The sequence below is a fragment of the Ilyonectria robusta genome (assembly GCF_021365365.1).
Source record: "Ilyonectria robusta strain PMI_751 chromosome Unknown BGZ61scaffold_15, whole genome shotgun sequence".
Taxonomy (NCBI): domain Eukaryota; kingdom Fungi; phylum Ascomycota; class Sordariomycetes; order Hypocreales; family Nectriaceae; genus Ilyonectria; species Ilyonectria robusta.
Window position 1 is genome coordinate 488,402 of NW_025764449.1, and position 13,368 is coordinate 501,769.

Here is a 13,368-nt window from a genome sequence, read left to right on the forward strand (position 1 = left end):
CTGGAGCGGGGAAGACGCTGAGCTAGTCCCTTCGGATTTGGTGTTAAATGCATCTTGGTTCTCCCAACGTGCTTTGCTGTGATGAACCCCAGAGTTGCGCAACCCAGGGCGAACGATACACATTAAAGAGTCAATGCCGCAATTAATCGAGCCAAAAATACACATGAAAACGCAAATTGTAGGATAACAAAAATGCTTGCATCTATAGGCCAGGGTAGCTATGTAAACCGCCGTTGCCTCCAGCTATCACGCATCGAGTGTTTTGGTTCTCATATTGCCGATCATTTCGACGGCTAGTTGTAGCCATCAAGGGTGCTTGCATTTACTGAACTACCGACCGACTTAAATGACGAGGCTAAGGAATTGCCATTGGAAAACAGGAATCGGGGTTTACAGTTGACGAAGCAAGGTCGACCAAAAAGTAAAACCTGAGCACTGCCGCTTCATTAGCATGTAAGTGTCAAGGTATAAAGAAGTAAGGCTCTAGGCTACATTGATAGTAAAGGCCTAGATGTCAAACTACACCAACAGTGTCAGTACTGAAGAAGCTTCAGTCTATGACCGACCTCCCTATTATAATTAAAGTGATAATGAGTGTCAACAACGCTCAGCTCGCCGTTAAACACAAGGTCCCCGCTATTATTCTCTCTAACTCTGGTGGTCGCCAGCTCAACGGGCTCCCTCTAACCTAGAAGTTGGCTTCCAGATAATTTCCTTCATCTCTGGTAAATTTCAATGACATGCATTATTTGAACCGCCTCCGGTGCACAACTGGACTTAATTTCTCTCTTATCTGTCTCGCATATTCAATAAGAGATCTCAAACTTCTTCCTTTCAAGTAATTTGTGGGCACTGTTTGATAGAGGTTGTGGTTATCCATCGTCTCCCCTCAGCCGGCTTCTCGAGGCTACCACTCAGTACAGCAGAACCTTTTCTGTACTCCGCCAATCATACGTACCTTGCTGATACTCACCCTTTAGTCTTTCATATATCTCGCTCCCTTCCTGATTTTTTCTTGTCCCTATGTCGACTGACTTATTCTAATTGACCTGAGGACACCTGAATCTTATCTTGGCGTCGTTGGCCGGGTGAATGCCAGGAAAGCAATGATCAAGGCGGAATGAATAAACCAAAGATGCGAATAATGCAACGGGAAATTATCTCTGAAGCAAAAAGCTCGCATCTGTCGGAGAGGCCACAGATGCTGACGTGAAGCTCGGATCCCCGACTATGCCACAGGCCGTGTCTGGTCGAGATTTTGTCCTCGCCCATCAAAGCAACCCCCGGCTACGCGGGGCCATCTACACGTGCTGCGAGGTACAAGAACATCTCGGGCGGTACCCGATCACCCGTAAGTATGTCCCTCTCTCGTGGGTTTCGATACTGAGCCCTCTCTATAGATACCTGGGAGCGGTCATTTGGGTGCTTGTGGCCTCATATTTTCCAGACGGTAGGCCCTTGTCTCCGTTGCCCTTCTCCCTCCGCCCGACGGACATGCGTTAGTTTAATAGCTGGGTGCTTCAGTTGTTACCACGTACCTAAAGGGATTTCCTCAGTCTGCATTGCTCAAGTTCTCATTGTTCAGGACCTGCTCCCAACGTCGCCCACATGAGACGGGATTCTGTGACCACGCGACCGCGCGACAGAGCGACCAGCCAAACCCCCACTCACCGAGTGTCTTACAACGCCCCAACCCTTTCCATGGCTGAGGGTCATCTGTATAATCAGAAACACCTTTGCTCATTGTGGAGATAAGCTTAATGCTTAATTGGTGAGCTTATCAAGTGGCACCCCGAGCTAATTTTCAGCTGCCAGAGCTATCGATAACCACCGTTCTTGGCATTCATTTGATTGCTCCCCATGGACGCCATAGTGGCGAAGGGAACGCCATGGCGCTGACACAAAGAAATGATTGGGTGTGTTGGTCTTGGAAGGGCGGCGTAAACATTAACCCAATTTCAAGGCATGGTCATATGAAGCCCATCCCTCGCGCTGCCTCGGATGCGACGGGCTTCCTTTCTCTTGCAACACAAACACGATGAAATCATTTGCGTCATACGCCAGCTTTTTAGGTGCCGCACTATTGCAGTGCTGGCATGCTCACGCCGAAGGTAATCCCCAGACTTTGATGTTGGCAAGTTCGTTGGCTGACATGGTGCCCTTGGTAGATTGCGAGCCCGGAATAGGCTACGTCTCCCTTGAGAGCGAATCCGCCCTTGCCGAAATCTCTTCCTGTTCCACATTCAACGGCGACATCACGGTTCGGTTCGAAGGCAGCGAATGGAATAGCTCGACTGTATACCTTGGAGATATCGAGAAGATTAATGGATCCCTCACTATCTATCCAAGCTACGACTACGACGATGTAACAATTGTGGCACCAAAATTGCGAAACATTACAGATGAACTCTCGATTTATTACTACAACTCTACTTCCCAAATATCCTCGGTCAATGTCACATTTCCACGACTTGAATACATTGGATATAGTTATATTGCTCGCGTTGGAAGCGACGATCTCATTTTTGAACACTCAGACAACTGGGCTGTCGGCGGCACATTCCAGGTCTGGGATAGCATGGTGTCATATCTCGATGTACCGGGCATCGTGATTGCGACCCAGTTCAGCATTGATCAGAATCCTGTTCTTTTCAGCCTGAAAGCAAACACGTTGGAGACGGTCGAGGGTTCTGGATTTTACATCAACGACAATGCTAAACTCGATCGCTTCGAGGCCAAAAACTTGACTAGTGTGAATAGCACTGTCTTAGTCACATACAATCCGGAGCTGGAGCAGATCGACTTTCCGAAACTCGAGTACGCTCGCAACTTGGAGTTCACAAACAACGGGGGGCAAGTACAAGTTTCGCTTCCAAATTTTGCAGTGGCTGGAAGCGAAGCCAATACCGAACACGTGCAAAGCAAGTTCAGTGACGTCGTCAAGCTGGACCTGAAAAGTCTCGTCAACGTCACCGGTGGCATGACATTTACCCGCAACACATTCAGCGCATTGGTCCTGCCGTCGTTGAAGAACATGACAGGGGAGCTCACTGCTGAGGATAACCAGGTCCTCGATACCTTGGCCTTGCCGCAGATCGACCAACTCGGAGGACTCATGCTAAATGATAATGAGCTGCTGTCCAACGTGACAGCGAACAGGCTCAGGATCGTCAAATCAATCGACATGGTTGGCAATTTTACCAACGTGGAATTCTTTGGATTAGAAGAGGTCACAGGCGACTTCGTCTTACAAGGAGATCCATCTATGGACTGCTCATGGTTTGATGAGCACCTGTTCCAAAAGATTGTCAAGGGTTCGTACAGTTGCGAAGGAAACCACACGAAGCCGGCACAGGAAAGACAGCCCTCCACGGAGAGCCTGGATAGTCAAGAGGAGAAAACCAGTGGTGACCAGGGTTCAGACTCGTCGGCAGACTCATCTAAGGACACCAACACTTCTGGAGCTTCCACGGGTGGGTTATCGACTGGAGCCAAAGCTGGAATTGGCGCAGGTAGTGCTATTGGAGGAATTGCAGTGCTCGGAGCACTCCTCTATGTGTTCTGGTGGAGGCGAAGGAAGGGAACGAGTTCAGTGGCGCAGCCAGAAAACAACACTGGCAAGCCTGAGCTGGATGGGACGGTTTCGCCAGGAGCCAGGGATGACATGGTTAAAGCAGAGACGAAAGACGCTATCTCACCAGTAACTGGGCTTCCCGAAGAAGAAAAGGCCGCGCCTGCTGAATTATCGAGCGGGGTAATGGAGCTGGATGGGAGGGAAGTAAAGGCGGAAATGGATGGAAATGGGGTCAAGGATACAAAGGAAGCTTGATGGTATGAGGGATGACAGACCGGGATAGGGAGACTTGGAGATAAATTTGTGGTATAAACACCTTAATGGCAGAGTAGTGAACCGCCTTGATTTGTGTTTTGTGCTTTTTGTCTTGCCACAGCCTAGAATCGATAGCGTTAGCGGTACGGATGTGTGAGATGGACTTTTAGTTTTTATTCGTCTTAAAATGCCTTCCCTTCCGTCGTCTGGACTGTCACAGTTGGCTGTCTGCAACTGGAGGCTCTGACTCAGAGAGGACGACAATATCATGAAGCAGTACCTGCAGCTCATTGAGGTATTGTGAAAGGTAACCAGTTGGACTAGAAACCTTAGTCTGTCTGAGTGCACTGTTGATCTTTGAATGGACTGGGTATATAGTCTGTATTGTTGATACTATCGTTGGTGTTTTTTTTACTGTTGAGCTTCTAGTCCCCCCTCTGGGTATGTGTAATAGGGCACCCTAACCTCAATATCATGAAGTAGAGCTTTATTTGAAGGCTGGGACTACATTATGGATCCACGTGTTCTGCTTATCTGCGTCCTGTAGCATGAAAATGATGAGATTGGCTGCCTTACTCGCGACTTTGACGCAGCCACACAACACGTGGAACCACAAATGGGGAATGGTTTCTGCCCATTACCTACAACGCAGCCTGATTTCCCTTTCCTTCTCGGGCAAGCTTTTCACCGCGACATAATATCCCGCAACCTTCGCTGATTGAGCAGTTATCTCCGGGGGAGTCAAAGCAACAGCACTCCAACGCCGTGCCAGCCTGCTCTGATAACTCCTCGTTTCTTTGCCTGTATCAAACCCTCCGCAGCCGCCGATCATGCCGTCGAGCCCATCCGAGATACATAACGGGGGGCTGGCGAGAAGCGCCTCTGCGGATGTATCCTTCCGCAATTCTGGCTCCGGCATTCAATGCGGCAATATGGGCGACGGGCCTCAGAATGTCAATTCTGGGCTCGGCTACCAATTCAATGTACAGAGACAGTATATTGGTAAGAAAGAATGGCGTATTTTATCGATAGCGTAGCGCTAATGTCTCGTCGAGGAGTCCCAAGTTCGGAGAAACCAGACCCGCTGTAGGAGTGCCAAAAGTCGCTGGCTTTTCCTGAGATGAATAACCGAACCCACGACATTGATGACGCCGTCGACGGGACATGCGAGTGGCTGCCTCTGCACGCGACATACATAGAATGGGCTGCCTGCAATCGAGGTCTACTCTGGATCAAAGGCAAGCCAGGCTCCGGGAAGTCGACATTGCTGAAGCATGTGCTGCGGAGAGTTGAAACAAAGCCGGGTATGGGAGATGAATCCATCATTCTCTCGTTCTTCTTCCACGGTCGAGGCTCTGAACTGCAGAAAACCCCGTTGGGGCTCTTCCGGTCGCTTCTTCATCATCTTCTCACCCGGGTCCCCCACTCATTATCACTTCTCGTCGATGAGTTTCAACAACGATGCAGTACCATTGGCAGGGTGGGTGAGGAATGGCAGTGGCACGCGCGCGAGCTGAGGGCCTTTTTCGAGTCGTCGCTGCTGAAGGTCTTGGAGAGACGGTCTGTTTTGCTCTTCGTCGACGCCCTGGATGAATGTGGCGAAGAAAACGCAGTCCACCTAGTCGAGTATTTCAAGTTGCTCATCAAGAAACTTCCTCCCACCACTTCGCGATTCAGGATTTGCTTTTCATGCCGTCACTACCCTATCTTAGAGCTCGATTACGGATCGCAGATCTGCGTGGAGGATGAGAACATGCGGGATATTGCCGCTTTCGTACAAACCCAGCTGTCTACGCTTCGCATCAGCTCTGCATCCACGATTGCAGACACAATTACACGTCGAGCCCTGGGAGTCTTTATGTGGGCGCGCCTCGTCGTGGAACGCGTTCTATCGCCGGCACGTAGAGGGGGAGGGCTTAAGAAGATCAAGGCGGAAATCCGGCGTATCCCTCCAGAGTTGGATGACTCTGTACGATGAGCTCGTCCGAAGCATGGAGGATATGGCAATGTCTCAAAGAATGATCCAATGGATCTGTTTTTCGACAAAACCACTATCAACAGAGGAGTTAAGATGGGCCATGGCCATTAATCCCGACCACCCGCACAAGTCAATACAACAATGCCAGGAGTCAGAGGATTATACGTCGGACAACGAGACGATGGAGCGGAGGATCAAAACGCTTAGCTGTGGCCTTGCCGAGACGGCATGGTCGTTCGAACAGTGGAACCCCATCTCGACTGTGCAGTATATCCACCAATCGGTCAAGGACTATTTTATAAAGAAAGGCCTATCAACATTAGCGGCCTTAGACGGCAGCGTGGTTTCAAGCTCCGTGCTCCCTTTGGTGGTTTACGCCGCGACATCGTGGGTGTACCATGCGAAACAAGGAGAAGCTGAAGGAATATGCCAAGAAGATCTTTTGCAGAATATAGGCTGGCCACCAGAAGATCGTGTGAAACTCTGGGTACGCATTTACCGGAAAGTAATGCGCTTCTCCTCCGATTGCCCATCGGAAGGAACCAGCCTACTTCACGTCGTATCAAGATATGAGTTGACACAACTGTTATCAGTCATTTTGCAAAAGGCAGACAAATTGGCACTCGATATTAACTGCCGAGATAGCCATGGAAGGACCCCATTGTCATGGGCTGCTATCGAGGGCCACGAGGCCGTCGTCAAGCTGTTGCTCGCTACAGACAAAGTTGATATCGACGCAGGTGATAAGGATGACCGGACGCCGCTGTCTCATACTACCGGGCACGGACACAAGGCTATAGTCAAATTGCTGCTGGATACGGGCGAGGCCGATATCAATGCAGTGGGTTGCTTTCTCCAGACGCCGCTATTCTATGCTGCTAAGCTTGGACACGAGGCTGTTATTAAGCTGCTGCTCGCTACGGGCAAGGTTAATGTCGACGTAAGTGATTGGTATGGCCGGACACCGCTGTTATATGCTGCCAAGCATGGACATGCGGTCATCGTTAAGCTACTGCTTGATACAGGCAACGTCGACGTCAATGTGGGGGATTACTGTGGCAAGACGCCGCTTTCATATGCTGCAAAGCGTGGGAACGAGGATATTGTTAAGTTGCTGCTTGCTACAGACCAGGTAAATGTCGCTGCAAAGAACAGCTATCCGCGGACGCCGCTGTTGTACGCTGCCGAGCGTGGACATGCAGCCGTCGTCAAGCTGCTGCTGGATACAGGCAAGGTCGATGTTAATGGAGGTCGCCATTTTCGCCAGACGCCGCTGTTATATGCTGCTAAGCTTGGATGTGAGGATATTGTTAAGCTTCTGCTCGCTACAGGCAAGGTCAACGTTGACGCAAAGGACCGCTTTCGCCGGACACCGCTGTTGTATGCTGCCGATCATGGACATGCAGCCGTTGTCAAGCTGCTGTTGGATACAGGCAAGGACGACGTCGACGCAAGAGATAGATACTACAAACGGACACCACTACAGTGGGCTACCAAGAGGGGGCATGCTTCTGTGGTTGAATTATTGCAGCGTTACTCAGGTCAGGCTGTGAGTAGTTGAGCTGTGTCTGCCACGCTTAGTATACCAGTGGCAGTTATTTACGGTTAGAGGTATCAGGTATTATTATAGGATTGTACAGCGGATGAGACTTTTAGCATTGGCCTTTAGAGACTTAATTTATTATATTATTGGTGAAACTTCATCATCAGGTAGTTGCGTGTTTCGTCATGTAAGGTAATCTCGCTGAAGCCGCTAGTTGGTTGCACCTTCGGCAGCCTTTACATGTTCACTTGGTGCACAACAAGTCAATATTCCCCTGAAAATTTTCGAGAGGTCTACAGTCTTTCAGAGGACTGGCGATTCTGCATACACGAACCGAGTCGTTTTTTTTTTTTGGGCGAAGTTGACAATGTTGTTCTTTCTGATGAATAGGCTGCAAGGCTTAAAGCAGGAGGGTGCACACAATTGCATATCCAAAGAAAGGTAACATGCTGAAATGGAAAACTTGACCACTGAGAACGATGCTTAAATCATAATGTGCGGAAGGGGACAATTTTGAAATGAGAAGATAATCAAATATGTGATATTCATGATCTCATTCACCACCTAAAATTGGACCCTCAATCTTGCTGGCGTCCTGGCTACAGATGACATTTCAACGCTCATCATGGTTGTGTTGGTACATTCTCGCGCTAACTTTTCCCTTATGATTTACAACCCATCGTTGAACTCGAAGTCCTTATTCCAGCGCTAAGAAATGTCAGTCTTGGTCCGATGTGGTCAGATGTTGCACTTACCGTATCCCAACGCCGCGCCGAGTTGACAAACCGCAGGTCGGTGCCGAGTCTGATGCGGCCCTCTGGGTCATGGTTGATGGTAGACGCGTGGATCTAGAAATCTGTTAAATATATGGAACTGAATAAAATGCGTCAGACATACCATATGCGGCGTGTGGAAGACGACGTCTCCAGCCTGATAGTCGCTCACCAGCCACTTCTTGCCGTGCATTCTGCCAAAGTCCGCGGGCCCCTCGGCTAAGAAACCAGTGCTCATCATGTTGGCATTGAAAGCGTACCGCATTTCTTCATCGCTCATACCAGCCGCCTTGGCCTTGGCAGAAAAGTCCTCCTCGATTTCCTGACCAAGCTTGTCACCGCCCTGAAGGTAAATGAGTCCACCGCCCTGGATCTTCACATCCCCCATGGGAACCCACGCCGTCAGTGCGGTTGGCTCTCCATATCGCATAAAGGATTGGTCGTAATGGACACCGATTGCTCGGTTTCCGGGGGTGTTGTTTCGAAGCAGGGTTCGCCGCACAGCGAGAGTCGAATCTCCCCAACCAGTCAAACGAGCAGCGAACTCTTTCAACGCCGGATGGTTGCAGAACCCGCGGACGCTGCCATCTTCAGAGCCGGAATACCAAGGCTCGGTGTGCGCCTTGAGCGCAGCGCTGACGAATAGCGCCGATCGGTCGGTTGATCCTGGCGGCGCGTTCTTGACGCTGCCGGCTCCAATTCCAGGATAGTCGGCGGGACTGGCAGCATCATCAAAAATGCCTTGGACGGGCTTCGTGCCAGGCTTAATGACCCCGCTTGGGGCGAGGGATGTAAAGTACGCTTCGCGCGCAGCCAGAACATCCTCGCGAGGGAGCAAGCCTCTGACGAGGACGTAGCCGTTGGTGATGTATCGTTTGTAGAGGTCCTCGATAGGGTCGGTAGCGTATGAAGACACCATCTCCTCAACCTCGTTCGGTGCAAGAGGACCGTCGTTGACGTGCAGTTGCACGCCGTGGATGGTGGGCTCGACTTGAGCGTGTGGCATCTTGAATCAGGCTCGGGCGTATTGTGAGCCAAAGCTAGAAGTAGTGAGCTAATCTGGGCAATGTGATGAAGAAACTGACAATTCTGCGTACAGCTGCGAGATCAAGTCTTACAATACACACCTCTTTATAGGTTGCTTGCAGCGCAGCCCTAGCGTGGAGCAGACAGAACGCGAGTCCCGCGGCCAAATCTTCCTCTTCTGGGCGTCCCCACGCCAACCCCACAGAAAGCCGGGGGACTAGCTGTCATGTGCGCGTGGAGAAGCATGTCCGGTGAACGAATAAGCCTGAGACGTGCTTCGCGATGGAGTTGGTGTGGAAGCTTTTCCCGTCGACGTGGAGAAGGTCCGGCGAATTTACTCCCGTTTGGGAAAATAGGCAAGTCGCCACCGCGATTCTTGCGCGAGGGGGGCCTCAATTATTTCCGATGTTTCCGTATTTGGCAGCTTGATTGAAGGTTACTCCAGACTTATCCCCACAGTGAGACGAATCTCGATGAGTTCGCAGCCACTGACATCGACTCTTTTCATCAGCGGGGAAGCGGAACGCAATTCTTGGAGATTTATTTCGCAATTAAATTGAGCATCTGCATCTGCATACCGACGAGCTAAGCCTGATATTCTATAAATACTGGACTTGTGATCACCTTTCCTCCACTAAACTCCCTTCCAACAAAGTAGATGGCCTGATTCTCGCCCACGACCCGCCCGCTGCTGGCGAGAGAAAAGTCGCCCTCCACTCGCCTTGGAAGCGACAAATCTGCCAAAGCCTCAATGGATACAAAGAGTTCCGCGCCGCCTTTGATTGGGAGTTGCTTCCCGCCAACACGGCTGGCTTCGGCTGCGGTTGCGAGCAGATTGAATTCCGGCTGCGGTTTATGCGGATTGCCGGCCAGGGCGTTGCCAACCTTGACGTATCCTCCTAGCAGCCCTGATATACTGATGGTAGAGGGCACCTTGGAGTCTGAGCGGAAGAAGATGTCCACGCCGTCAAAGTCGCCGCTTGTGTGCGTATTGAAGATGACTTGGGTCTCTGATCTCAACTCGACCACTTCTTCAGGATTGTCCAGAACGCCACCGAATGGCTGCACGTGGGAAATTGTAGCATCGGAGACGAGAATCGACCCTTGCCAGACAGCTTCTCGATACCTGTCGTAGAGACGCGCGCCTCCCCATTTCACACGCATCTTCCTCGGCGTCATAGGAGGTGCTGCTTCCGTTGCCTCTTGCTGGAGATTGCGATGGAAGATCTGCCCGCTGGCATCCCAAGCCTCTACTGAAGAGAAGCCGTTTGATCCATAAAAGCCGTAGTTTAGAGTGATGGTCTCGCCAATCTTTGTGATTATATCGTCGCCTTGGATCTGGCCGTCTTTGGTACGCACGAAGCCAACCAGTCGCTCTCCAGTTGTGGCGAATGTTCTCCTCGCTCGAAGTGCCGCTGCTACATCAGCCCGGTCCAAGTTTTCAGCAAAAACACCTGTCAACCCTCCCTTTGTGCCAAACACGGCTGTTCCCGGGACGCCTCCTCCGCATCGACCTCGGTGCTCATCTGAGTTGGCCGACACACCCATTTTCCATCCCCTTTGCACCGCGTCCCGAAGAAGCCACTCGAACAGCCCCCAGGCACTCCCGATTTCGAGTAGGCGTTCAAGTTTGGGATGGTGCCAGGCGAGGTTGCACCGACGGCCTCCGACGTGAGGAATCAAGAGGTGCTTCTCGGGGGCGTAGGCATACGTTGCGTAGACTTCGTCCAGTGGCCAAGCGCCTGGGGTCAGCTCTGCTGGGCCGTCCTCATTCCACTCAAAGCTTCGTGCAACGTTTCCATTCTTGTCAAGAGGAAACTCAGGCTTTGTGATGTTTGGGTCATCCAAGAAGACGACGTTGTGATCCCCACCGGCAGCAGAGTTGCCACACCACTCTGTGCCGGGAAACACAACAAACTCTCCCTGAGAGTTGATGTCCTTGATAATTTCGAGAGTCTTGTCCCATTTTTCCGCCGTGATGTTGAAGTCATTCGCTGTATAGCCCACGATATCGAGCCCGGCGACTTTTTGGGCATATGAAAAGTTGTAGGTGGTCGAATTGGTGCCCACTGTGTCATCGGAATGTACATGGAGATCTGCAAACAGAGTGCGACGAACGGGGAGCGTTGCATCGGCCGTGATGTGATCTGAAGTAGTATGGACTATGTCTCCGTTCCGATCAACTACTAAGACGGAGAGAATATAGTCGCCATCAGCAAGCAGAGAGGCAGTCGAATTTGCTACCGTCCACCCGCGACTTGGCAAGGGCAGCTTTTGTTCCCAATCCGTATAATTAGAGCCCTCTTTCGCAATACTGATCCGAGTCTCTAGTCCCTCGATGTTGGCTGTCGCGTTTCCCCAAGCATCCTCAGTATGAACGTGGATTGGGAAAGGCACACCCGCCCTGACAAGGCGAGGTGAAATGGCCTTGACCTTGGAAATGGCTCCAGGCTTGATGGCCAAAGCAATGTCTGGTTTGATGGGTGCAAACCTAGAGGTTCCCACTGGGTCAATATACCATCTCATGAGAAAGCTTTCCTCGACAAACGACTGAACGCGGGTGCCTCGTGCCCCCCATCGTCTATCCCCCAGACGGACCACAATCTTATCCCCAGGGTTCATATACCCGTCAACAATGTCAATGATGACAGCCTTCTGAAAAGGTCGTTCGTGACCTTTCTGGTCAAACCGGACCGCAAGAGACTGCACCGTTGCGGCGGTTTGGCCAGGATGGAGATCACCAGGGATGTACTCGGCCGAAACATAGTTGTCCTGTCTTGGATCTGACGTCTGAAACAGAGCCCAATCCGAGTAGAACTTGAAGGTGCCCTTGATCCAGGCTCCATCAGCTAGCCCACTTGCGCCAACTGTGTATTCGACAATAACTTCGGCCCATTGGCCGGCAGTGAGTGTTTCCGTATTGCATCGTAGTGTGCCAAGAAATGGAAGGCTTTTTGTGTATTGATATAATCCCGTTGGCGCAAAGTATTGGCCCGCGAGGGCGACGAGCTCATCGTCGGACAGTGTCTTCATTGTGAGCGCTGTGACGTTGCCGTAGGGCACGCGAATATCAACTGAAGTAAATTCACTCAAGGCGCGAGATTCTCCAGCATTATGAGACATCTCTCGGTGATTGTCGACTGGTGCTCTGCTATTGGTAGTGCCAGCTGCGGGGTGAAATACGACGAAATGTGGAATACAAATGACGTGATCCCTTGGTGATGGAGCCAAAGAGATGTGGCTGTTAACATACATAGCGCGACCGAAACCCGAGATCCACAATGCGACTACAATGGCAGCGATGAAGACGCAAATGATCCAGAAACTCTTAAGGCGTCAAAAAAAGGAAAAGAAAGAACATCTGCCGGGCCTGGAATTTAGTGACTACGACCTACGACCACTGAGCCTGTCAAGTTGGAATCTGTTAGAAATGGTACTGGGGTATTGAATCAAATCAACAAAAATTCACTCCCTGGTAATGGTCTAAAAAGAGTCTAACGAGCGCTGGCTATTATATTAAGGCCATGGAAGTAATCCTAATCCTAGCTATGCTGTGCCTGATTTTGGCTCCTCCGATGCATCAAGATTATCGAGAGCATTGAGCCGAACACCGAATTTTTGCAGGGGCCATATCTCAGCCTCTCGAACGAGTTCCCGTATAGCGAGGACAACGGTTTTTAGACAGTTGTTAGGTTGGCGTTCGTTAGCCACAGATAAGTTGCGAGCATCTAAAATGCCGAAGTTGGCTGGATCAATTTTTCTCTGCACTATGAGCCATGAACTGACTTACCTGTCGAATCTGTTCCTTAGCGTTTAAAGGTGCGACAGGAACTTAGGCCGTTCCGTACGTCCACTCATCCATTTCCCCCGGGGAGACAGACGAGTCCCTGGAAGACGATAACTGGGAAATATCGGTCAGTTAAAGCCTTGACATGAACATGCGCAATATACGTACCTCTTCCTTTTTCTGGTTCATTGACTCATTAATCAACGTCATGACATCGGAATTGGCTTTCCCAGGGCCTCATAATTCGATCCATAATCGATCCACTTAGTGAAGTATTTTCTCATCGATATAGTAAAAAGGCTGAAGGGAGAAATTTGGAACTGGGGCCTCCGGCATGTTGCTGCTAATGGAAGTCCCTGCGGAGACATTGCATTCAAGAGCCAGACAGTGATTACCATTATCATGGAAGTCAAACCGTCGGTGGGTACATCC

The 13,368-nt window shown here is 50.6% G+C and overlaps 4 protein-coding genes across 4 annotated transcripts; 2 read left to right on the top strand and 2 right to left on the bottom strand.

The window, feature by feature from the left end:
• Positions 1–2,152: 2,152 nt before the first annotated feature.
• On the top strand, positions 2,153–3,829 carry BGZ61DRAFT_480265 (uncharacterized protein; the record flags this gene model as incomplete). Its single annotated transcript, XM_046249172.1, has 1 exon — positions 2,153–3,829. One exon carries the CDS (start codon positions 2,153–2,155, stop codon positions 3,827–3,829), a length of 1,677 nt encoding a protein of 558 aa, XP_046101908.1.
• A 694-nt stretch (positions 3,830–4,523) lies between these two features.
• BGZ61DRAFT_519619 (uncharacterized protein) lies at positions 4,524–7,368 on the top strand (the record flags this gene model as incomplete). Its single annotated transcript, XM_046252408.1, has 5 exons — positions 4,524–4,831; positions 5,029–5,603; positions 5,656–6,547; positions 6,833–6,939; positions 7,339–7,368. The coding sequence occupies exons 1-5, from the start codon at positions 4,660–4,662 to the stop codon at positions 7,366–7,368; spliced, it is 1,776 nt and encodes a 591-aa protein (XP_046101909.1). The 5' UTR covers positions 4,524–4,659.
• Positions 7,369–8,019: 651 nt separating this feature from the next.
• Positions 8,020–9,129, bottom strand: BGZ61DRAFT_357063 (uncharacterized protein; the record flags this gene model as incomplete). Its single annotated transcript, XM_046240845.1, has 3 exons — positions 8,020–8,058; positions 8,106–8,198; positions 8,248–9,129. 3 exons carry the CDS (start codon positions 9,127–9,129, stop codon positions 8,020–8,022), a joined length of 1,014 nt encoding a protein of 337 aa, XP_046101910.1.
• Positions 9,130–9,668: 539 nt separating this feature from the next.
• BGZ61DRAFT_455490 (uncharacterized protein) lies at positions 9,669–12,023 on the bottom strand. The gene has a single exon (XM_046246387.1). The coding sequence runs from the start codon at positions 11,769–11,771 to the stop codon at positions 9,735–9,737; it is 2,037 nt and encodes a 678-aa protein (XP_046101911.1). The 5' UTR covers positions 11,772–12,023; the 3' UTR covers positions 9,669–9,734.
• Between the last annotated feature and the right edge of the window lie 1,345 nt (positions 12,024–13,368).